The sequence below is a fragment of the Bombina bombina genome, chromosome 3, assembly GCF_027579735.1.
Source record: "Bombina bombina isolate aBomBom1 chromosome 3, aBomBom1.pri, whole genome shotgun sequence".
NCBI classification, from domain to species: Eukaryota; Metazoa; Chordata; class Amphibia; order Anura; family Bombinatoridae; genus Bombina; species Bombina bombina.
Window position 1 is genome coordinate 283,670,182 of NC_069501.1, and position 27,511 is coordinate 283,697,692.

The window sequence follows — 27,511 nt, forward strand, 5'->3', positions numbered from 1 at the left end:
TCATTTTTATTGCATGGTGTTTATTTGATTGTAACTGTAATTTTAGATGTATTTATGTTGTGTTTGGTGTAACTTTGTTTTTAACGCATTCCCTTTATCCAAGGTTTACGCTAACCCAACAACCATAAAATGCGATTGTGCTCTCACGTTAGCGTTTACTTTTAACTTGTAATATGAGAGCAGAGTGAATAACTGTGTTAACTGCCCCAGCACATTAACTCTTGCACATTAAACGAGAATTGTTAGAATAATAGAAAAGGAATCATTACAAATGCAACATGTAAGAAACACACATGTAACATGCATTATGTAAATGTTTCTAAATGTAAAATATTAACGTCTGTTTTATTAGGGTAGAGAAGTCTCAATGGATTAAAGGAGATGTGTCTCAGAAATCTCTCGGACAAGACGGACTGGATGCAGACCCCAACTGGCCTGCCAGAACACCTTGAGCCCATTCTTTGCAAAGCCACTGAACATCAGCCAATTACTTGTCTTGAGGAACAGGCCACAGGCTCTCTGGAGGTGGGGACAAATGTAAGAAGGAGGTCACATTGTGTGCAGTGCACACCAGTTCTTAAGGCCATTCTTTACAAGGCCACTCTAAAACTGGTGGGCTATTTGGCTTATTGAAGCTTTTACTCACCGTAAAAAATTCCCCTTAGGTGACCGTCCAATACAACGTTTGAAATAAAACAAACTTAAACTCTGGTTTTATTTTTTTTTGCCAATTAAGGGCTCTTTAATTTTTCTAGGGTTGCGTTTCAGTCATTCCATGTCCTGCCCTGACAGGATGTGGGCATTGTGGAGGCCGTTCTAGATAGGGTTGCCAACCCTCCATTAATTCCAGGGATTATTTATCTGCTCTTAGAACATTGTTCTTCCTATTTTCTGCACCTTATTAAATCTTCATTTTAAACATTTAATATTGTACGCTTAGTCAGTTAATCATTTTGATGTAACTGACAGTTTAATATCTTTACTCTCACTGTGCCTTAAAGGGATATAAAACCACAACATTTTCTTTTGGGATGCAGACAGAGCATTCAAATTTTTAAAAACTTTGCAATTTACTTCTATTATCAATTTTGCTCTGTTCTTTATTGAAGAGATACCTAGGTAGCTGTCTGGAGCATTACATGGCAGGATATAGCGCTGACATCTAGTGCTCTTGCAAATGGATACGATTCTTGCAAAACTGCTGCCATATTGTGCTCCAGAAATGGACAGGCTCTTGAATTTATCGCTCTACTTTTCAACAAAAGATAGTTAATAGAAGCAAATTAGAAAGTTGTTTAAAATTGCATGCTCTATCTGAATCATGAAAGAAAAAAAAATGGGTTTCATGTCCTTTTAAATGAGAAATAGAATTTATAGATTTGCAGAAAGTTGTTGAATATATTAAACTAGAAGACTGTGTGATTGAAGATGGGATTGGTTATAACAAATTGTATCAAACTATAAAATAAAGTTTTTTTTTTTCTGTAACTACTGTGTAATTTATCAGTTTTTATACAAGAAATGTGTTGATTCCTTTGTCTTCCTTATTTTCTTCCAAAAACGTTAGCAACCCTCGTAGAGGAATGACCAGTTTTTTTCATCTAAACTTAATTCAAGCAGAATTAATAAAGACTCTACTGCCCTTGTAATGTAAGTTGTCTCGTCGTCTGATATCCCTGTTTCAAAATAGAGGAGGTTATCTCAATTAAAATTTTCTTATCTTTATAAATACTGCTATTTTCAAATTTTGATGTTGCTGCAAATGTTTCCAGCAAGATATTAGTTTTACAAACAAGTTTTATTGAATCTAGCAATTATGTGAAACGTATACAGTCATATCAGCTGGGTAGTAATAAGCTGGGACTAGAGGGGTGCGTATATAACAAGGTAGATTAATTAAAGGTGAATAGTGTGCCATATGCCAATATGTGCAATATACACACAAAGGCCCCTAGTTATCAAGCCGTGAACCTCAAATACGCTGGAATTCCGCAGCCTATTTGTGGCGAGGCTGATTCGCCTTAGTTATCAAGCCCTTTACACCGGCAAAAGTAGAATTTTGTGACATAAGCTTCGATCCGCCGGACTCAGTCCGACACAGATCGATTCTTACGTCACTCCAGATGTTCCGCACACAAGTTCGGCACAATCTGACTACTTTTGCTAGTTATCAAAAAACTAGCAGGTACGCTCTGCACTTTTCCGGCCCAGCGTACCTGGTTTCAAACCCTGGAGGCGGCGGATCCCATAGGAATCAATGGGAGTCTGACCATAGCGAAAGCTCATGTTCGCTGCTGCCCGACATCCCATTGATTCCTATGGGAAATGTGTACACCTAACACCCTAACATGTACCCCGAGTCTAAACACCCCTAATCTGCCCCCCCTACACCGCAACAAAATAAATTTATTACCCCCTAAACCGCCGCTCCCGGAGCCCACTGCAAGCTACATTATACATATTAACCCCTAATCTGTCCCCCCTACACTGCTGCAACTAAATAAAGTTATTAACCCCTAAACCGCCGCTCCCGGACACCGCCGCAACTATAATAAATGTATTAACCCCTAAACCACCGCTCCCAGACCCCGCCGCCACCTACATTATACCTAGTAACCCCTATCCTGCCCTCCCTATACCGCCGCCACCTATAATAAATTTATTAACCCCTATCCTGCCAATCCTGGACCCCGCCGCAACTAAATAAATTGTTTAACCCCTAAACCGCTGCTCCCGGACCCCGTTGCCACCTATATTAAACGTATTAACCCCTAATCTGCCCCCCCTACACCGTCGCCACCTATAATAAATTTATTAACCCCTATCCTACCCCCCTATACCGCCGCAACTATAATGAAATTATTAACCCCTAAACCTAAGTCTAACCCTAACACCCCCCTAATTTATATATTAATTAAATACATCTAAATAAATGTAACTCTTATTAAATTAATTATTCCTATTTAAAACTAAATACTTACCTTTAAAATAAACCCTAATATAGCTACAATATAAATAATAATTATATTGTAGCTATCTTAAAGATTGAACTTGAATCTGATTGGCTGATTCAATCAGCCAATCAGATTTTTCTACCTTAATTCCGATTGGCTGATAGAATCCTATCAGCCAATCGGAATTCGATGGATGACGTCATTTGAAGGAACCTCATTCGTCGGGAAGTCATCGTGCTGGATGGATGCTCCGCGGCGGAGGTGCGAAGAAAGAAGATTGAAGATGCCGATTTGCTTGAAGACATCGCCGATGGAAGAAGACTCTCTGCCGCTTGCTTCAAGACATCGCCCGGATGGAAGAAGACTTCACTGCCGCTTGCTGGAAGACATCGCCCGGATCGGATGAGGAGTTCTGCCCGGCGGGGTGAATACAAGGTAGGGAGATCTTCAGGGGGGGTAGTGTTAGGTTTATTTAAGGGGGGTTTGGGTTAGATTAGGGGTATGTGGGTGGTGGGTTGTAATGTTGGGGGGTGGTATTGTGTTTTTTTTGCAGGCAAAAGAGCAGTTTTCTTTGGGGCATGCCCCCACAAAAGGCCTTTTTAAGGGCTGGTAAGGTAAAAGAGCTTTGAACTATTTTTAATTTAGAATAGGGTAGGGAATTTTTTTTATTTTGGGGGTTTATTATTTTATTAGGGGGCTTAGAATAGGTGTAATTAGCTTAAAAATCTTGTAATCTTTTTTTTATTTTTTGTAATTTAGTGTTTGTTTTTTTTTGTAATTTAGTTTAGTTTATTTAATTGTATTTTTAGATAGATATTTGTAGTTTATTTAATTTATTGATAGTGTAGGTGTATTTGTAACTTAGGTTAGGATTTATTTTACAGGTAATTGGGTAATTATTTTAACTAGGTAGCTCTTAAATAGTTCATAACTATTTAATAGCTATTATACCTAGTTAAAATAATTAACAATTTACCTGTAAAATAAATATAAACCCTAACATAGCTACAATGTAATTATTAATTATATTGTAGCTATCTTAGGGTTTATTTTATAGGTAAGTATTTAGATTTAAATAGGAATATTTTAATTAATAATATTAATATTAGATTTATTTTAATAAGAGTTTAGTTAGGGATGTTAGAGTTAGATAGGGTTATTATACTTTATATATATATATATAATATAATAACTATATTAACTATATTAACCCTAATATAATTAGGGTTAATATAGTTAATATAGCTGGCGGCGGTGTAGGGGGATTAGATTAGGGGTTAATACATTTATTATAGCTGGCGGCGGTATAGGGGGATTAGATTAGGGGTTAATACATTTATTATAGGTGGCCGCGGTGTAGGGGGATGTAGATTGTAGGCAAAAGAGCAGTTTACTTTGTGACAAAGCCCGCCAAAAGTCCTTTTAAGGGCTGGCAAAAGAGCTGAATTCTTTGGGGCATGCCCCGCAAAAAGCCCTTTTAAGAACTGGCAAAAGAGCTGTTACTTTGGGGCAATGCCACGCAAAAAGCCCTTTTCAGGGCTATTTGTAGGGTTAGACTTAGGTTTAGTGGTAGGGATAGTTTAGTATTTTAGGGGTTAAATAATTTAATATAGATGGCGGCGGGGTAGGGGGATTAGATTAGGGGTTAATAATTTTAAAATAGATAGCGGCGGGGTAGGGGCTCACTTTAGGGGGTAGGTAAGGTAGATGGCGGCGGTGTTAGGGGCTCACTTTAGGGGGTTATAGATTTAATATAGCTGGCGGCGGTTTAGGGGTTAATAACTTTATTAGGTAGCGGCGGTTTAGGGGTTAATACATTGTTATTGTTAGGATAGTGAGGGGGGATAGCGGATAGAGGGGTAGACGTGTCGGGCTATGTTAGGGAGGCGTGTTAGACTTGTCGGGCTATGTTAGGGAGGCGTGTTAGACAGTGCGGGTGATTTAGACTCTAGTCAGGTTTTGTAGGCGCCGGCAGTTTCTAACGTGCCGTAAGTCACTGGCGATGCCAGAAATTTGTACTTGCGCAGATTTCTGGACATCGCTGGTTTATCTGACTTACGGCACTTTAGCATCTGAAGGCGAAGTATATGGGATAGCTTGAGTTGCGAGCTGAAACTGCGGGCCACGCGGGTTCCCTCGCTTGCGCCGCAAACTACGATCTATATCGGATCGCGCCCCAGCTAAGCAATTAAATGTTAGTAATAAGAAACCTACGTTCTCTCATGCCTGATAATTGAGAGAATTCCATGATTGGAAAGGGGATTTGCACTTTGGGAGGTGATTGGATCCTTTTGCTTTTCTATGATGAGAAAGCATTTTTATTTTCTTGGGTTTAAAAACAAGCTCCATCAAAAACACTGTATTCCCATCCCTACATGATTAGTGTTTAAATTAAAGACACACATTTATTATGTGAATATAATTTTTTAATTTATGATAATTAAAGGGAAAGAAAGGGCAAAACTAAAATGGGTATTTCAGTTTTAAGTAGAAACATTTTTTGCAATATACTACCATTAGCAAAAAGTTTTTGATCGCATATAAACATATGCCCATGCACCAGTATTCAAGGTCAGAAAGATGGCAGTTATGTGTATTGAGTCTATGAAGACTTAAAGGGACAGTATACACCAATTATCATATAACTGCATGTAATAGACACTACTATAAAGAAGAATATACACAGATACTGATATAAAAATCCAGTATAAAACCTTTTAAAAACTTACTTAGAAGCTCCCAGTTTAGCACTGTTGATGAGGTTAGGCTGGGACACCAACTGAAAGGGGCTGAGAAAGCAGCAAGAGCAGACACTCCCCCCTCCTCTGCATATGAAAAGATTACACAAGCTGGAGTATATAGACATCAGTATACATCTATAACGTTGGGACTTGGTTAAGAGTCTGAAAATTAGCACAATGTTATTTAAAAATATACATTTTTACAAAAATACTCCCAGATGTGCTATATAAATGGAACAACTACAAAAAAAGAAGAATCTAATGTACAATGTCTGTTTAATTTGTGTCATACAAGCCACTGATAAGCAGGGCCGGCCTTTGGGCAAGGCCTTGTGCGCCGCGGTTAGGGGGGCCCCGCGCTGGTGCAAACTGTTTGTTTTTTTTAATGAAATTTTTTTTAAAAACTGTTGCACTGACATTTTTTTTTATTGTTGCACTGACATTTTTGTGTGTGTGTGGGGGGGCTGTCTGAGTGTGTGTGTGGGGGCTGTCTGAGTGTGTGTGTGGGGGCTGTCTGAGTGTGTGTGTGGGGGCTGTCTGAGTGTGTGTGTGTGTGGGGGGGCTGTCTGAGTGTGTGTATGTGTGTGGGGGGGATGTCTGTGTGTGGGGTGGCTGTGTGTGTGTGTGTGGGGGGGCTGTCTGTGTGTGTGTGGGCTGTCTGTGTGTGTGGGGTCTGTCTGTGTGTGTGGGGGCTGTCTGTGTGTGTGTGGGGGCTGTCTGTGTGTGTGTGAGGGGACTGTCTGTGTGTGTGGGCTGTCTGAGTGTGTGTGTGTGGGGGCTGTCGGAGTGTGTGTGGGGGCTGTCTGAGTGTGTGTGGGGGGGCTGTCTGAGTGTGTGTGTGGGGGCTGTCTGAGTGTGTGTGTGGCAGCTGTCTGAGTGTGTGTGTGGCGGCTGTCTGAGTGTGTGTGTGGGGGATGTCTGAGTGTGTGTGTGTGTGTGGGCTGTCTGAGTGTGTGTGTGGGGGGCTGTCTGAGTGTGTGTGTGGGGGGGCTGTCTGAGTGTGTGTGTGGGGGGGCTGTCTGAGTGTGTGTGTCTGTGGGCTGTCTGAGTATGTGTGTGGGGGCTGTGTGTGTATGTATGTGTATATAAGTCTGTGTGTGTATTATATCTGTGCACTGTGTTTGTGTGGTACAGTGCATTGCCCCATTTCTTTTAAGTATTTTTTTTGTTCTGGGTAGAGGCCCCGTGCTGTCATTCTGCCTAGGGACCTGCACTTGCTGAGGCGGCCCTGGCATCTCTGTAATGTTCTTGTTATCATAAGAAAACACATAAAAATAAGGCCCAGTTCAACTCAACTGTTCCTAATTGTCAGCATAATTCTTCATTATATACATAAACCGTTGTTGCAATATTACAAATGGTATATTGCAATATATACAATGTTATAGTGCTCCACTTTAGTGGATTTATGTTTGTTTGTTTTTATTTAAAATGTGCATTACCTTAAATGATTTTTCTCCCATTTTTTTTTATTTGTAAAAATGGCAGGGGTGGGGTTGGGGGCGGAGATTGGGGGCGGAGATTGGGCGGATTTGGGGTCAGAGATGGGGCGGGGTTGGGGGCGGAGATTGGGCGGGTTGGGGCGGGGATAAAGGGGGGTCCTATTTTGTCATCCTGCCTTGGCCCCCGCAATGGCTAGGGCCGGCCCTGCTCATGAGCAGGTGTGGTGTTTTAATACTGGTGCAGGGTCCTCATAACCTAGGTGCGTATGCCGCTGTAAAACAATTACTTTTACAAGAAGAATTTTTGTTGATGGAAATATATTGCAAAAATGCTTCTATTTAAAGTTGGAATATACCCATTCACATTTCAATGTTGACCTTTCTGTCCCTTTAAGAGAATATACTGTTTGGTTCTCTAAAAATCACCCTTGCTTTACTTTAAAGGACTACTCAATGCAATAGAATTACATAATTAACAAGTACACAATAATATTTTTTTTTCTGACAATTTTTTTTTCTTATTTTCCATCCCCCCTTTTTCATGTCACAGATATCATTTAATCACAGAATTGACACGTTTACTGCTATCTATCGCACCGCACCGCATGTGCGATAGATAGAAGTATAGGGAAAAGCACTTTCCTCTTTCTGTCTGCAGTGCCTGCAGTGCCACCCACAACCCAGTCCATAGCCTTGCTAATCGCACAGCTTTCAGTGTGCAAGTGAGAGCTAGCTGTCACGTGACACTCGCACACTGAGAGCTGTGTGTGTGGGACTGGGAGGTGCACATTGGGAACTATAGGGTGTACAAATATTTTGCAGTCTTTGTTTCTGAGGGACGGAATTGGAGCAGGACAGGAAAAAGCCGGGCAGTGACAGGGGCACAGGAAAAAGCCGGGCGGTGACAGGGGGACAGGAAAAAGCCGGGAGGTGACAGGGGGACAGGAAAAAGCCGGGTGGTGACAGGGGGACAGGAAAAAGCCGGGCGGTGACAGGGGGACAGGAAAAAGCCGGGCGGTGACAGGGGGACAGGAAAAAGCCGGGCGGTGACAGGGGGACAGGAAAAAGCCGGGCGGTGACAGTCTCCTTGCATGGGTAGACAGCATTGAGAAGGTGATACCTTACTGTACCAGTGTTACTATGCTTGTGACTTGTGTTATTCCTCCCTCCCTAGTTTAAACTTTATAGGAGCTAACTGTCTCCCCCATGACACCATCCATGATCACATCAAGCAAGGAAAAAGTAAACTGGCAGCAACGGGACTCCTGTTTCTGCAGCCAGCTTGCAGTTGCGACTCGTGGGCTCCATAAAAAGAGGTATTTTTTCTAAAGCAGACAGACAGGCAAATCAGGCTTTATTAGATCAATAATTCACTCACGGCTAGATTTAGAGTTTTGTCGGTAACGACCCGCGTAGCTAACGCTGGCTTTTTTCTGGCCGCACCTTTAAAATAGCTCTGGTATTGAGAGTCCACAGAATGGCTGCGTTAGGCTAAAAAAAGGAGCGTACAGCATATTTAACGCAACTTCAACTCTCGATACCAGAGTTGCTTACGGACGCGGCCAGCCTCAAAAACGTGCTCGTGCACGATTCCCCCATAGAAAACAATGGGGCTGTTTGAGCTGAAAAAAAACCTAACACCTGCAAAAAAGCCGCGTTCAGCTCCTAACGCAGCCCCATTGTTGTCTATGGGGAAACACTTCCTACGTCTGCACCTAACACCCTAACATGTACCCCGAGTCTAAACACCCCTAACCTTACACTTATTAACCCCTAATCTGCCGCCCCCGCTATCGCTGACCCCTGCATATTATTATTGACCCCTAATCTGCCGCTCCGTAAACCGCCGCTACTTACATTATCCCTATGTACCCCTAATCTGCTGCCCCTAACACCGCGACCCCTATATTATATTTATCAACCCCTAATCTGCCCCCCACAACGTCGCCTCCACCTGCCTACACTTATTTACCCCTAATCTGCCGAGCGGACCGCACCGCTATTATAATAAAGTTATTAACCCCTAATCCGCCTCACTAACCATATAATAAATAGTATTAACCCCTAATCTGCCCTCCCTAACATCGCCGACACCTAACTTCTAACATTAACCCCTAATCTGCTGACCGGAGCTCACCGCTATTCTAATAAATGTATTAACCCCTAAAGCTAAGTCTAACCCTAACACTAACACCCCCCTAAATTAAATATAATTTAAATCTAACTAAATAAAATAACTCTTATTAAATAAATTATTCCTATTTAAAGCTAAATACTTACCTGTAAAATAAATCCTAATATAGCTACAATATAAATTATAATTATATTATAGCTATTTTAGGATTAATATTTATTTTACAGGTAACTTTGTATTTATTTTAACCAGGTACAATAGCTATTAAATAGTCAGCCAATCAGATTGAGCTCGCATTCTATTGGCTGATCGGAACAGCCAATAGAATGCGAGCTCAATCTGATTGGCTGATTGGATCAGCCAATTGGATTGAACTTGATTCTGATTGGCTGATTCCATCAGCCAATCAGAATATTCCTACCTTAATTCCGATTGGCTGATAGAAGCCTATCAGCCAATCGGAATTCGAGGGACGCCATCTTGGATGACGTCATTTAAAGGAACCATCATTCGGCGAGTAGGCGTCGGGAGAAGAGGATGTTCCGCGTCGGCTGGAAGATGATGGCTCCCGAAGAAAGAAGATTGAAGATGCCGTTGATAGAAGACTTCAGCCGGATCATGGACCTCTTCAGCTCCCGCTTGGATGAAGACTTCAGCCGGATCATGGACCTCTTCAGCTCCCGCTTGGATGATGACTTCAGCCGGATCATGGACCTCTTCAGCCCCCCGCTTGGGCTTGGATCAGGACATCGGAGGAGCTCTTCTGTATCGATCGGTGAACCTGGTATGGTGAAGATAAGGTAGGAAGATCTTCAGGGGCTTAGTGTTAGGTTTATTTAAGGGGGGTTTGGGTTAGATTAGGGGTATGTGGGTGGTGGGTTGTAATGTTGGGGGGGGTTATTGTATGTGTTTTTTTTACAGGCAAAAGAGCTGAATTCTTTGGGGCATGCCCCGCAAAGGGCCCTGTTCAGGGCTGGTAAGGTAAAAGAGCTTTGAACTTTAGTAATTTAGAATAGGGTAGGGCATTTTTTTATTTTGGGGGTCTTTGTTATTTTATTAGGGGGCTTAGAGTAGGTGTAATTAGTTTAAAATTGTTGTAATATTTTTCTGATGTTTGTAAATATTTTTTTATTTTTTGTAACTTAGTTCTTTTTTATTTTTTGTACTTTAGTTAGTTTATTTCATTGTATTTATTTGTAGATATTGTATTTAATTAATTTATTGATAGTGTAGTGTTAGGTTTAATTGTAGGTAATTGTAGGTATTTTATTTAATTAATTTATTTAGGTTTAATTGTAACTTAGGTTAGGATTTATTTTACAGGTAATTTTTTAATTATTTTAACTATTTTAGCTATTAAATAGTTCTTAACTATTTAATAGCTATTGTACCTGGTTAAAATAAATACAAAGTTACCTGTAAAATAAATATTAATCCTAAAATAGCTATAATATAATTATAATTTATATTGTAGCTACAGGGAGTGCAGAATTATTAGGCAAATGAGTATTTTGACCACATCATCCTCTTTATGCATGTTGTCTTACTCCAAGCTGTATAGGCTCGAAAGCCTACTACCAATAAAGCATATTAGGTGATGTGCATCTCTGTAATGAGAAGGGGTGTGGTCTAATGACATCAACACCCTATATCAGGTGTGCATAATTATTAGGCAACTTCCTTTCCTTTGGCAAAATGGGTCAAAAGAAGGACTTGACAGGCTCAGAAAAGTCAAAAATAGTGAGATATCTTGCAGAGGGATGCAGCACTCTTAAAATTGCAAAGCTTCTGAAGCGTGATCATCGAACAATCAAGCGTTTCATTCAAAATAGTCAACAGGGTCGCAAGAAGCGTGTGGAAAAACCAAGGCGCAAAATAACTGCCCATGAACTGAGAAAAGTCAAGCGTGCAGCTGCCAAGATGCCACTTGCCACCAGTTTGGCCATATTTCAGAGCTGCAACATCACTGGAGTGCCCAAAAGCACAAGGTGTGCAATACTCAGAGACATGGCCAAGGTAAGAAAGGCTGAAAGACGACCACCACTGAACAAGACACACAAGCTGAAACGTCAAGACTGGGCCAAGAAATATCTCAAGACTGATTTTTCTAAGGTTTTATGGACTGATGAAATGAGAGTGAGTCTTGATGGGCCAGATGGATGGGCCCGTGGCTGGATTGGTAAAGGGCAGAGAGCTCCAGTCCGACTCAGACGCCAGCAAGGTGGAGGTGGAGTACTGGTTTGGGCTGGTATCATCAAAGATGAGCTTGTGGGGCCTTTTTGGGTTGAGGATGGAGTCAAGCTCAACTCCCAGTCCTACTGCCAGTTTCTGGAAGACACCTTCTTCAAGCAGTGGTACAGGAAGAAATCTGCATCCTTCAAGAAAAACATGATTTTCATGCAGGACAATGCTCCATCACACGCGTCCAAGTACTCCACAGCGTGGCTGGCAAGAAAGGGTATAAAAGAAGAAAATCTAATGACATGGCCTCCTTGTTGAACCCCATTGAGAACCTGTGGTCCATCATCAAATGTGAGATTTACAAGGAGGGAAAACAGTACACCTCTCTGAACAGTGTCTGGGAGGCTGTGGTTGCTGCTGCACGCAATGTTGATGGTGAACAGATCAAAACACTGACAGAATCCATGGATGGCAGGCTTTTGAGTGTCCTTGCAAAGAAAGGTGGCTATATTGGTCACTGATTTGTTTTTGTTTTGTTTTTGAATGTCAGAAATGTATATTTGTGAATGTTGAGATGTTATATTGGTTTCACTGGTAAAAATAAATAATTGAAATGGGTATATATTTGTTTTTTGTTAAGTTGCCTAATAATTATGCACAGTAATAGTCACCTGCACACACAGATATCCCCCTAAAATAGCTATACCTAAAAACAACAGATTAGGGGTACATAAGGATAACGTAAGTAGCGGCGCTTTGCGGTCGGCAGATTAGGGGTTAATTATTGTAGGTAGCTGGCGGCGACGTTGTGGGGGGCAGGTTAGGGGTTAATAAATATAATATAGGGTCGGCGGTGTTAGGGGCAGCAGATTAGGGCTACATAAGTATAACGTAGGTGGCGGTCGGCAGATTAGGGGTTAAACAAATTTAATCGAGTGGCGGCGATGTGGGGGGGCCTCGGTTTAGGGGTACATAGGTAGTTTATGGGTGTTAGTGTACTGTAGAGCACAGTAGTTAAGAGCTTTATGAACCGGCGTTAGCCCAGAAAGCTCTTAACTACTGACTTTTTTCTGCGGCTGGAGTTTTGTCGTTAGATTTCTAACGCTCACTTCAGACACGACTCTAAATACCGGAGTTAGGAAGATCCCATTGAAAAGGATACGCAATTTACGTAGGGGATCTGCGGTATGGAAAAGTCGCGGCTGAAAAGTGAGCGTTAGACCCTTTCCTGACTGACTCCAAATACCGGCGGTAGCCTAAAACCAGCGTTAGGAGCCTCTAACGCTGGTTTTCACGGCTACCGCCAAACTCTAAATCTAGGCCTAAGAAAATAAATCACTGATTTATTTTCTGAGTGAACTATTGATCTAATAAAGCCTGATTTAGCCTGTCTGTCTGCTTTAAAGAAAATACCTCTTTTTATGGAGCCCACGAGTCGCAACTGCATACAATGATTAATTCATGTGATATGTATTCCAATCTGCTCACGTTTGTCTGCTATGGGCAAGGGGGTGGGTCACACATTGATTGAAAACAAAGACGAAATTAAAATAAAACTCATGGCTATGAATATATAGAAAATTAAATTTTACTACTTTGCTGTATTGGACTCTCTTGTCTGTAATATAACGGACACGGCTTGGTTTAACAAGTAGAGCAAACCCTTATACAAATGTCTGTGCCTAAATAAACGTTTAAAAACTTTTTACATTAAGACTCTAATTGTAGCCTAGACATATCACAAATAGTATTTTTTGTACTTGCTTTTAGTGTTAATAACCATCTCTCTGTAATCACTGTTCCTTTAGAAAAGAGGTTTGACTTTTTTTTTTCTAAACGTCTATGTGCTTATTGTAAGAGTCTTATAACGGAGTGCAAGTGCAGCTAGATAAAATTGTAGTAAATAGGTACTATAACCTTGCAGGGCATCTCTTTAAACAGCCACTACTAATAACCAGGGAAACTAGAAGAATATAAATAAGTTGTTACTAGATCTCTGTTACACATTAACTATATATATAATTGTATTTTTTTAAACCATTATATTTATAAAACTATTTTACATAACTGGTCCATGAACCCCCATTTGAATAACCCACAAGCCGCCACTGCTTGGAACCCTTGTGGGTGATGGCAACAACTCTTGATGTGGATTTTGTTATATCCTTGTTACTAGTCTTTAAGTAACACTATTATTTGTTTTTTGTTTTTCAAGGTTATTGCAAATCTTACACCTGAACCAAGAGAAGGTGATCTCATCATCCTATCCTATTAACATAAGCTTTAGCAATCATACTTTGTGTATATATGGTTTTTACATGATTATTTGTCATTTTCTGCTTAAGCTGATAATCAAATTTTGCAGTAAATATTATGGGGTTTTTTTCTTTTGCATTGGATCTTGGATATTGTTAATTTATGTTGTGCATTGCCAGTCCAGAAGATGTAAAATGCTAAATGTAAATAGTTTACTGTATTTCATTTTAATTTATTGTATTTTATTGATGGTCTTTTTCTTTTTAATACTGAACTGCATACTTCATCAGTGAATGTGCAGTGCTATCTAGAGTGAGCAGGTGCCAAGTATGCCATAATCTTAAAGTCAGAACCAGTCAGATTAGATTTTTATTCAGCAGATATTTGAGGGCTTGACCATAATCTTGGAAAATAAACAATCTCCAGTGCATATTCCTTTCCAGTAGATGTAACCCTTTCCATTCAGGTGGACAATATGGCAGTTATCATACCACCATCCCCCATAACTGGCGGCACAGTGTGATCCACTTCTGTCCTGATCCTTGTCTTTTGTAGAGAATCTCATGTTATCGTGCACCATGCCAGCGTCAAAGGTAGTTAGATAATCTCCTGCAGTTCCTGAGTGCCTACCCAGTCTAAGATTATATCCATTGACCTCATTATCGAGGCTGAATATATCATAGTCAGCGTACCACTCATTCTCTGCTTTGTCTTTTAACACAAAACGCACCATATAGGTCCTCTGAGTTGTCAGCAGGTGGATGTATTCATTGCCCAACCAGAAGTCCTGTAGAACATTTCCAAAACCATACTTATATGTTGTCCAGGACTCAAGCCAAGTGATTTCAGACTTAATGGAGTTTCTCTGCACCACTGTCCAACCTTTCCCCTCTGTGTCCATGTCACAGTAGACCACAAGAGGGGGGGATGACTCAGGCTTGATTACATACACACCACTGGGGCTGTCCTTGGGGAGTTTATCACAATCTATAGGGAACTCTACAAAACACAAAATCTGGATTACACAAAACATCTTTGTCACTGCAGCCATTGAGATTAAATGAAGGCATTACTCAGTTATGTTGATCTCTAAGACGAAAAGTCATTTTTTAAAACATATTTTGTTTATTTAGGGCCACTTGAGAATATACAATCTTGTTTGCGCGTGTGATATCCTAAGTTTGGCTTTTGGCACGCATTGGGTTAGCGCTCGTGCAAAACAGTTTACTTTCAACTTGTAATATGAGTGCTACCCGACACAAGCAAAAAGCTTACTTCTAGCTAAAGTTAGCACACGAGCAGGAGTGGTAAAAACGGCTGCTTTGCAAACTTCGATGAATGAAAGGGCCCCTGTTTTTAATAGTATTTTTAAAAAACGGGCTTTCATTCATCAAAGTTTACCCTCACTTTAATTTACACCTGGTCTCATAAACCCTAGAGCTGGCCCTGACTGCCAGTGCTGCTTCTTCACACGATCGTCTAGAGATTTGCTAAAACAGATAACGATAACTATTTTATCTGTAATTATATAAAGAATGACTAACATTACCATAATAACATCTGATTTATTTTAACTATTGTTATTACATTTTAAAGAAAAAAAATAAAAGCAATTCAGTACTTTTTAAAGTATATTTTATTAATGTGTAAAACATATTATATTAGTGATGGCTGGCAAGTTGTGAGATCATTTGCGAAAGATAAGGTTAGCGCGCCACTTGTAATTAAGCCCATATTATGAGAATGCACATATAAAACCACACAATTATAATTAGGAAAAAACAAAATATTAGGAACAAATATTACAGTTTATAAGTGTCCATATACCACTGAGAAGGTCCAATGAAAAAAAATGCAGCAGAGTTAAAACCTTAGCTGCTGGAGGGAACTGTTACCTTATACAGTTTAAGAACATTCAGACCTTTGCATTTTGCAGACACACAGTACTCTCTGCTTGTTATATGACTAACAATCTTACAGAAAAACATTCTGAATACATAAAGAATTATAAGAGCTTAAGCCAGGAGCACAATGAATTACAAAAATGTCATAAGGGATAAAAGGCCTAGCAGGTCTTTTCCAGAAGAAGGCCAACTAATCTATACCAGCACCCACCTTAAATAAACACACTACAACGTGTTGGAAAAATAATAGACCATCCCTGGTCATCACTTTTATTAACAAAAAATAAATTACCTTTTTAAGCTAACAAAATACTATAAACTAAGATGGCGGCAAATGAGAAGCTAAGTCTACGCAGAGCTCCAGAGGTCAGTGGCCCAATCCACACAACAGCAGAGTCACTCTGCTCCCTGGAAACAATAATAAGGTGTTTGCATGTTCTTATGGCCTACCTACATGGAGGGAGGGACACTCCAGGTACACCTGAAGCAATCCTCCTCTCCCTTTAATCAGCCTGGCCATCACTACCCCTTTTCTCCCTCTCCATAGGCCCCAAGGCTGTGTCCTCCTGCTACAAGAGATAGCATCTCAGTGGTATCATTTGCGCCACCCACCCAGTCTGACTTACAGGAAGGGAGCGAGAGCATTCCTAATATTACATAGGAACATATATAACCCTACATTAAATGCATGCAAATGCACTACAATGGGTCTATAGAGCTCATGCTTGTTAGCCACAATTGCATTGTGCCGTACTATGAAGCCCTGTGATCCAGTGACAGTCTTCCCCACATTCATGTTCAAGTTATTACGGATCCTGTAAGCTGCACTAGCTGGCCCCATATAGCGCCACCTATATTCACCAATTGAATAATTTTAGTTAAGTCTATGGCTGAAATTGCACCTAAATAGTTCCCTCCCAGATGAAAAAGGATAATGTGGGGTCTACCCGAATGCCTATGAGCATCCTGCAAAACGCCTGGTAACTGGCACCAGCACATTCCTCTATAACCAAACCACCTGACACTCAGGAGCTAGGAAAGCCTAAATTCTGACACCCTGGACAAGCTAACACCCTAATAGAGGCCCAATGGACAAAGGAATAACCAACAATCCAGATTCTGGAGGAAGCTCTGTGATCACCTGTAAAACAAAAATGAAATTAATAACAAAAAATTGAACAACATTACGGCAACCAACTGTGCCATTCCCCACCGACAACTGGACATGGACCCAAACATAAACTAAATCAAATTGCCGATAAGTGGATGAACCTATAACTTATAATGGTTAGACCGCCAGTGCCCAATATGGTGAATACCATCAGCAGAAGTTTCTTGGAGATCAGCATTAGTGGCAGCTCCAGTTCGAAAGGATTGTGGTGCAATTTTTGAAGCATCAAAGCCGATGCTTTTAGCTGAATGCTCTAAGAGTCTACGTAATTGAAAAACTGAAAGAGCTGAGCCATCCTTGTAAATAAGAAACTGGCCTGGGGGCGCTGGTCTGTGCCCCCAAAATTCCTGTAAAGTAGCTACAGCACAAGAGGTATTACCTTTTTCATTTGTTATTTATTTTCATGGGAAAAGTTAACCAGATCCCCTTATCTTCTTGATCTGTTTTGGAATGAAAAGTAAGATTGAGGAAGGATTAAACTCTGATGGAACTGAACTCCCTTACCTAAATGTTTTTAGAGGGGGATACTAATTTACCAATTCTCAATGCTCATGAAAAAGCTAAGACAAAAACTGCCTTAAAGAGTAAAGCATCATAATAGGAAGAACAAACCTTTGGTAGTACTGCAAACAGCTGTTCAAACTGGTCTAAAGTGATTGACTCACAAACATCCTGATATCTGTTCTGTGAATGACTTCAACCTTTCACTATCTGTCTGACAAAGAAAAACCTTGTAGTATCCAGTAACCCAAGCATCCTGTAGAAAAAGGATAAAGATGCCTACCAAGAGTGAATTGCTCCCTTACGCAAACCTGCTGCATGTAAACTCGCCAACCATTCACACAACATCTCTTGCGACTCTACCCTGAGAGTGCTGAAAAACTGATCCTACTCTTGCCAAATCCTAACGTAAGTTCGCCACAAAACTTAAGGAAACAATGTGAGCCAGGATCCACTAACTGCCAAAGAAAACCAAGACAAGTTAACCGTCCTTTGCTGCATTAGGAGCTAATCTCCTAAAAGTCACCCAATCAAACCAAGAGAGAGCACCTGCTAGAACATTGTTACCCCCAGGGACATGACTAGTCTAAAATTGTATTTTAAGCTCTAAATATTTCAACACTAGATGCAGAAAAAAGTCAAACAGTGGCCAAAAGTAGCAGATAGCCTGGTAATCGCATGGAAAACACTAACGGCTAGATTTAGAGTTTTGTCGGTAACGACCCGCGTAGCTAACGGTGGCTTTTTTCTGGCCGCACCTCTAAAATAACTCTGGTATTGAGAGTCCACAGAATGGCTGCGTTAGGCTCCAAAAAGAGAGCGTAGAGCATAATTTAACGCTACTGCAACTCTCGATACCAGAGTTGCTTACGGACACGGCCAGCCTCAAAAACGTGCTCGTGCACGATTCCCCCATAGGAAACAATGGGGCTGTTTGAGCTGAAAAAAAACCTAACACCTGCAAAAAAGCCGCGTTCAGCTCCTAACGCAGCCCCATTGTTTGCTATGGGGAAACACTTCCTACGTCTGCACCTAACACCCTAACATGTACCCCGAGTCTAAACACCACTAACCTTACACTTATTAACCACCAATCTGCCGCCCCCGCTATCGCTGACCCCTGCATATTATTATTAACCCCTAATCTGCCGCTCCGTAAACCGCCGCAACCTACATTATAGCTATGTACCCCTAATCTGCTGTCCCTAACACCGCCGACCCCTATATTATATTTATTAACCCCTAATCTGCCGCCCACAACGTCGCCCCCACCTGCCTACACTTATTAACCCCTAATCTGTCGAGCGGACCGCACCGCTACTATAATAAAGTTATTAACCCCTAATCCGCCTCACTAACCCTATAATAAATAGTATTAACCCCTAATCTGCCCTCCCTAACATCGCCGACACCTAACTTCAATTATTAACCCCTAATCTGCCGACTGGAGCTCACCGCTATTCTAATAAATGTATTAACCCCTAAAGCTAAGTCTAACCCTAACACTAACACCCCCCTAAATTAAATATAATTTTAATCTAACGAAATTAATTAACTCTTATTAAATAAATTATTCCTATTTAAAGCTAAATACTTACCTGTAAAATAAATCCTAATATAGCTACAATATAAATTATAATTACATTGTAGCTATTTTAGGATTAATATTTATTTTACAGGCAACTTTTTAATTATTTTAACCAGGTACAATAGCTATTAAATAGTTAAGAACTATTTAATAGTTACCTAGTTAAAATAATAACAAAATTACCTGTAAAATAAATCCTAACCTAAGTTATAATTAAACATAACACTACACTATCATTAAATTAATTAAATACAATATCTACAATTATCTACAATTAAATCTAACACTACACTATCAATACATTAATTAAATACAATATCTACAAATAACTACAATGAAATAAACTAACTAAAGTACAAAAAATAAAAAAGAACTAAGTTACAAAAAATAAAAAAATATTTACAAACATAAGAAAAATCTTACAACAATTTTAAACTAATTACACCTACTCTAAGCCCCCTAATAAAATAACAAAGCCCCCCAAAATAAAAAAAATCTCAGCTCTTTTGCCTGTAAAAAAAAACATACAATACCCCCCCCACAACATTACAACCCACCACCCACATACCCCTAATCTAACACAAACCCCCCTTAAATAAACCTAACACTAAGCCCCTGAAGATCTTCCTACCTTATCTTCACCATACCAGGTTCACCGATCGGTCCAGAAGAGCTCCTCCGATGTCCTGATCCAAGCCCAAGCGGGGGGCTGAAGATGTCCATGATCCGGTAGAAGTCTTCATCCAAGCGGGGCAGAAGAGGTCTTCCATTCGATGGAATCAGCCAATCAGAATCAAGTTCAATCCGATTGGCTGATCCAATCAGCCAATCAGATTGAGCTCACATTCTATTGGCTGTTCCGATCGGAATTCGAGGGACGCCATCTTGGATGACATCATTTAAAGGAACCGTCATTCGTCGTTCAGTCGTCAGCCAGGATGGATGTTCTGCGTCGGAGGTCTTCAGGATGCTGCCGCTCCGCTCCAGATGGATGACGATAGAAGATGCCGCTTGGATGAAGACTTCAATCGGATGGAAGACCTCTTCTGCCCCGCTTGGATGAAGACTTCTACCGGATCATGGACATCTTCAGCCCCCCGCTTGGGCTTGGATCAGGACATCGGAGGAGCTCTTCTGGACCGATCGGTGAACCTGGTATGGTGAAGATAAGGTAGGAAGATCTTCAGGGGCTTAGTGTTAGGTTTATTTAAGGGGGGTTTGGGTTAGATTAGGGGTATGTGGGTGGTGGGTTGTAATGTTGGGGGGGGTATTGTATGGTTTTTTTTACAGGCAAAAGAGCTGAACTTCTTGGGGCATGCCCCGCAAAGGGCCCTGTTCAGGGCTGGTAAGGTAAAAGAGCTTTGAACTTTAGTAATTTAGAATAGGGTAGGGCATTTTTTATTTTGGGGGGCTTTGTTATTTTATTAGGGGGCTTAGAGTAGGTGTAATTAGTTTAAAATTGTTGTAAGATTTTTCTTATGTTTGTAAATATTTTTTTATTTTTTGTAACTTAGTTCTTTTTTATTTTTTGTACTTTAGTTAGTTTATTTCATTGTAGTTATTTGTAGATATTGTATTTAATTAATTTAATGATAGTGTAGTGTTAGGTTTAATTATAACTTAGGTTAGGATTTATTTTACAGGTAATTTTGTTATTATTTTAACTAGGTAACTATTAAATAGTTCTTAACTATTTAATAGCTATTGTACCTGGTTAAAATAATTACAAAGTTGCCTGTAAAATAAATATTAATCCTAAAATAGCTACAATGTAATTATAATTTATATTGTAGCTATATAAGGATTTATTTTACAGGTAAGTATTTAGCTTTAAATAGGAATAATTTATTTAATAAGAGTTAATTAATTTCGTTAGATTAAAATTATATTTAACTTAGGGGGGTGTTAGTGTTAGGGTTAGACTTAGCTTTAGGGGTTAATACATTTATTAGAATAGCGGTGAGCTCCAGTCGGCAGATTAGGGGTTAATAATTGAAGTTAGGTGTCGGCGATGTTAGGGAGGGCAGATTAGGGGTTAATACTATTTATTATAGGGTTAGTGAGGCGGATTAGGGGTTAATAACTTTATTATAGTAGCGGTGCGGTCCGCTCGGCAGATTAGGGGTTAATAAGTGTAGGCAGGTGGGGGCGAAGTTGTGGGCGGCATATTAGGGGTTAATAAATATAATATAGGGGTCGGCGGTGTTAGGGGCAGCAGATTAGGGGTACATAAGGATAACTTAAGTAGCGGCGCTTTGCGGTCGGCAGATTAGGGGTTAATTATTGTAGGTAGTTGGCGGCGACGTTGTGGGGGGCAGATTAGGGGTCAATAAATATAATACAGGGGTCGGCGGTGTTAGGGGCAGCAGATTAGGGGTACATAAGTATAACGTAGGTGGCGGTCGGCAGATTAGGGGTTAAAAAAATGTAATCGAGTGGCGGCGATGTGGGGGGACCTCGGTTTAGGGGTACATAGGTAGTTTATGGGTGTTAGTGTACTTTAGAGTACAGTAGTTAAGAGCTTTATGAACCGGCGTTAGCCCAAAAAGCTCTTAACTCCTGACTTTTTCTGCGGCTGGAGTTTTGTCGTTAGATTTCTAACGCTCACTTCAGCCACGACTCTAAATACCGGAGTTAGAAAGATCCCATTGAAAAGATAGGATACGCAATTTACGTAAGGGGATCTGCGGTATGGAAAAGTCGCGGCTGAAAAGTGAGCGTTAGACCCTTTTTTGAATGACTCCAAATACCGGCGGTAGCCTAAAACCAGCGTTAGGAGCCTCTAACGCTGGTTTTCATGGCTACCGCCAAACTCTAAATCTAGGCCTAAGGTTGTCCATCCCAAAATCACAGATTGCTTCTGAAACCTCTGCCCCCACAGTTCCACTGCCATCACAAAGGGGAATAGCTTGAGAAAGTGAGATTCCTAATGAGACCTTTCTACCCCCACGCCAACAGTCAAGGTCTTGCACAGCACTCTCCTTGAAAGTAAGCGACATTATCCTGAGAATCTGCAGCATCAGTAAACAAGTGGAGTTGACTAGATACTCTAACCCAGTATCTAGTCAACTCCACATGTTTACTGATGCTGCAGGTTCTCAGGATAATGTCGCTTACTTTCAAGGAGAGTGGTGTGCAAAACCTTGACTGTTGGCGTGGGGGTAGAAAGGTCTCATTAGGAATCTCACTTTCTCAAGGCCCCATTGAAATTAATCAGGAATGACTCCCACACTTTCAAATCTTCAATCATGTGCCTAGAGATGAAAATTCTATTTGAGACTCTAAAGCTGCCTGACAGTTGTCTTTCCAGTCTCCTGTTAAAGACTCTACCCATAGGAATAACCCGGCAAGCAAAATTCAACAATCAAAGTAGAGATTGAAGCTCCTTCAAAGATAAATATTTTTTTGAAACAGCTGCTCTTACTGAATCTAACATACTTTGGACTTTTTCAAGAGGCAATCTACAAAGCATCTCTGAAAAGTCTGTTTCGTACACAACCCTGGGTTTTGTCTTCTACCAAGGGGACCTCAAACTGAGCCATTAAGTGCCTCGTTTCCACCATTAACTGAGCACACCTATCAGACCCATCCTCCCCAATGAGTAAGAAAACATCAAGATAGTGGGCTAAAACAGGAACGGTTGCAGGCTGATTATAGAAGATAGGACACTCCCAGCTCTCCAAATTCTCTTCTTCTCTTCCACTTCCTTGCAGTCTTAGCCCTTAGGGTGCTGCAAGCCCATTTCAGGGCTTTTCACTATCTTTTTCTGCTTGGTGCCCACTACCTATCACTTCAAAACATCAAATATATTCCTAGCCCTCTCCACTTTTCTACAAGGCAAGTGTGTATAATTCTTTATCATTGTACATAAATTATGACATATGAATAGAAATCTAAATTTACAAATACCATGTTTTTTTTTAAAAAAAAATATATATATTTTTTTTGTAATACAAATCGTTAATTACAAATACAATTCTTTTATGGAAGTAAAATTGTGTTTTTTGGAAGTACAACCTTTTTTTTTTTTTTTTGGAAGTCCACTTTTCTTTTTTGGAAATGAAATACATGAATTGCGCACAAATATTGATCCTGGAAATTCATGTTCCTCTCTGCATACCCTGCAGCATGTGTAACTCATAAGTGTCCAGTAAAACATGGCCGAGGTGGCAACACTATTGCCAACTCAGCCATGTTTCCTGGTCAATTTATAAGTTACGCATGCTGCAGGGTAAGCAGGGCGGAACATATATTGAACCTCTGGACATTACATGAATAGTGCTGATGAACAGCACAAACACAATACATGTTCCTCCCTGCTTACCCTACAGCATGTGTATCTCATAAGTTCCTAGGAAAACATAGCCGAGGTGGCAACCCTAACCCCAGCAACTCAGCCTCTTAGGTAAACTTTTTTTTCTATTTTTTTATTTATAGATATGAAAATTTAAAAAGTACAGTTATTGTTAGTACAAAATAAATTCTGAAAGAAAAGCACATGCTACAGATTTTCTGCTGATTTGAAAACTGTATTTAAAACCTCAAAATCAATATTCATCTGTATAGTGCTATTATGCAAATTAGAATAATCATTTTAGACATGTTAAGCCATGTTGTATGTTACATAATACATTTAAAAAGTTTACCTGAGATGCTGATGCACTGGGGTTGTCAGCCATTTCTCCACATTTAATTGAAAGCAAAGCAGTAACTAGTTTTTTTTTTTATAGTGTTTTGAGACATGCTGGTTGTGTATTCACACAAAAAAAAGTACTTCCAATTAAAGAAAAATTTTATTTTATTTCCAAAAAAGAAAAGTTTACTTCCAAAAAAACAAGATTGTACTCCCAAAAAATAAAGAATTGTGGGCTAGATTACGAGTGTAGCGCAAACGTTTGCGCCCCAGGGAGAAGGGGTTTATCACAAGAGGGACACCCCCCCACCCCACCCCCGCGGCAAAAATTTGAAATGTGGTGGGCAGGAGCAGGGGCAGGGCTTAAAAAAATCATAAGACCAAAGTAATAAAAAATAAAATTCCAAATAAAGTCATATCTTTTAATACTCTTAGGCAGCAATTCAAACACAAGCTCAAACCACTGGTATAGCTATGTGAGCTCTGTATTTAATTTGCGCTTTGCAGAGACAGTGCTAAATATGTTTATCTTAATTGGACATTTAATAATAGACTCTTTAAAACTGCTCTCTGCATTCCCCATTAATATTCTAGATTCTGGCCTTTAAAGTTAGCAAAAATGCACAGTAACACACTACATAGCATACACTTATACAGGCAGATACACACACTACATAGCATACACTTACACATGCAGATACACACACACACACTACATAGCATACACTTACACATGCAGATACACACACACTACATTGCATACACTTACACACACACACACACTACATAGCATACACTTACACATGCAGACACAAACTACATATCATACACTTATACAGGCAGATTCACACACACTACATAGCATACACTTATACATACAGATACACACACACACACACACACTACATAGCATACACTTACACATGCACATACACACACTATATAGCTTACACTTACACATGCAGACACACACACACTACATAGCATACACTTACACATGCAGATACACACACTTCATAGCTTACATTTATACATGCAGACACACACACTACATAGCATACACTTAAACAAGCACATACACACACACACTACATAGCTTACACTTACACATGCAGACACAAAAACACTACATAGCATACACTTACACATGCAGATACACACACACACACTACATAGCATACAGTTACACATGCACATACAAACACACTACATCGCATACACTTATACATACAGATACACACATATACTACATAGCATACACCTACACATGCAGACACACACTAAATATCATACACTTATACAGGCAGATACACACACACACAAACTACATAGCATACACTTACACATGCAGATACACACACACTACATATTATACACTTATACATGCAGATACACACACTTCATAGCTTTCATTTATACATGCAGACACACACACTACATAGCATACACTTATACATGCAGATACACACACACACACTACATAGCATACACATATACATGCAGATACACACACACTACATAGTATACACTTATACATGCAGATACACACACTTCATAGCTTACATTTATACATGCAGACACACACACTACATAGCATACACTTATACATGCAGATACACACACACACTACATAGCATACACATATACATGCAGATACACACACACACTAGATAGCATACACTTATACATGCAGATACACACACACTACATAGTATACACTTATACATGCAGATACACACACACTACATAGTATACACTTATACATGCAGATACACACACTTCATAGCTTACATTTATGCATGCAGACACACACACACTACATAGCATACACTTATACATGCAGATACACACACACACACACTACATGGCATACACATATACATGTAGATACACACACACACTACATAGCATACACTTATACATGCAGATACACACACACTACATAACATACACTTATACATGCTGATACACACACACACTACATAGCATACACTTATACATGCAGATACACACACACTTATACATACAGATATACACACACTACACAGCTTACACTTATACATGCAGATACACACACATACACACTTATAGATACAGATAGACACACACTACTTCATATATGGGTATCTGTAACTCATTGGGGTCATGGGGTTGGCAAGCACATTAGCTGGCAGTCTGAGGCTGCCACTGTTCATAACCCTGTTGTTAGCACTGCTCATCATATAAAACTGAAGGCATGCTAGTATTATCACCAGGGGTTAGACGTCATCACTACCAGGGGTTATAGGTCACCATTACCTGAGGTCAGAGGGTATACAGCCTGCCTACTACTGCTTAACCCACAAACCATTACTTTTCCACAAGGAATCTAACAGGTATATAACCCTGGGAGAGAAAAGCCAGCTGCTTCTGAGTATGGGCCCAATAGAATTAAAAACAATAACAAAATAAAATAATTTCTTTTTTTTAATGCATGGGGCAATGTGGGACAGATGGCTAGCAACCCGGGACAGCGGGACAGACCCCTAAAATCGGGACAGTTGGGGGGTATGCGACTTCAGAACTCTGGTTAACTGTTTTGCAAAACAAAAAGTTGCACAATACACATCAAAAATACATTACAAGGTATAGTTACACTCATAATAATACTATCTAATAAAACATATTCAGTAATAATATTGCACGCAATAGCTATAAAGGCTCAAATATAGGAGGTCTCAGGTGTTAGAAAAAAGGCAGGCAACAAGCATTGAGATACATACATACTGTATACATGTCTAAAGATGTATATATATATATATGTGTGTGTGTATTTGTGTCTATATATGTGTATTTGTGTCTTTATATGTGTATATATGTATTTACAGAGATATATACACATATAAACACATAAACACATCAATGGCCGATGCAGAGAGGGCCACAGAGTGGCCCTTTCTGCATCGGTGGGTAAAATATGGGATTGCAGTGATGCCTCAATATTGAGGCATCACTACAATCCCTTGTAAGCAGCTGGAAGCGATCATGATCGCTTTCAGCACTTCAAACAACAGAGGACGTGCCAGGTACGTCAATTGTTGTTAAGGGGAGTTTTTTCTATGACGTACCTGGTACGTCCTCTGTCATTAAGGGGTTAAAAGGACATTAAACACTAAATACATGCTAGATATATTGATGCTTCAAAGAAAATATTAGTCTGAGAATAACATGTAGATGTATTTTTTAAAGCTTCAGTAGCTGTTTAAATATTGACAAAATAAGTGTAATGTTTTAGTGTCTATAAAATAAATGGGAGCTGCCATGTTGTAACTTAGGTTATCTTCTCTGCTGTGGCCAATTAGAGACAGTTATAAATAGGTCACTAGAGTGTTCAGCCAATGACTGTGAATAATATAACAGTGCTCTGCACTTCCATTTCTAACAGAAACTGAAAAGCTCACAGTTTAAGAATGGAATTACAGGAAAAGTGGACAAAATAATTTAAATAATGAAAGTGTATTGCAGAGGTTTTTTTAATGAACGATTTATCATTTTATTTTACCATCTCAAAGTGTTCAATGTCCCTTTAAGTAGATGAAAGCATGTAAAAGCATATTTATGCAATATTCATATTTAATAAAGATTTTAACTATGTATTTACTGTACATATTTCACATTCCAATGTTCTGCACATAGCAGAATATGTTTTATGTATTTTTAAATAGATATTACTTTCTATATCTGTTTATATCTATACCTATATATAATCATATATATATATATATATATATATATATAAATAACATATTCTTCCACGTGCAGAACATTGGAAAGTGAAATATTCTATTCCTATTTTCATGTCAGGTTAGAGCCAATTACACTTTTTTTCTCCTTTGACTTCTATGAGGGAATACATGAATGCAATATTCTTACTTCTGATTTTCGCCCCTATCGGGTTACCGCAAGAGTGAAAACAGTTTTACTTTCAACTCATAATAGGACGAGCGCAAAAATCTTACTTCTACGC

General features: G+C 39.6%; 1 protein-coding gene across 1 annotated transcript; it reads right to left on the bottom strand.

Annotated features, from left to right (window-relative positions):
• Positions 1-14,064: 14,064 nt before the first annotated feature.
• LOC128652317 (fibrinogen-like protein 1-like protein) lies at positions 14,065-14,759 on the bottom strand. Its single transcript, XM_053705253.1, has one exon. It carries the CDS (start codon positions 14,757-14,759, stop codon positions 14,082-14,084), a length of 678 nt encoding a protein of 225 aa, XP_053561228.1. The 3' UTR covers positions 14,065-14,081.
• Between the last annotated feature and the right edge of the window lie 12,752 nt (positions 14,760-27,511).

Bases quoted from the DNA above. Each gene is read 5' to 3' on its own strand.
- LOC128652317 (XM_053705253.1), bottom strand. From the start codon at position 14,759: ATGGCTGCAGTGACAAAGATGTTTTGTGTAATCCAGATTTTGTGTTTT.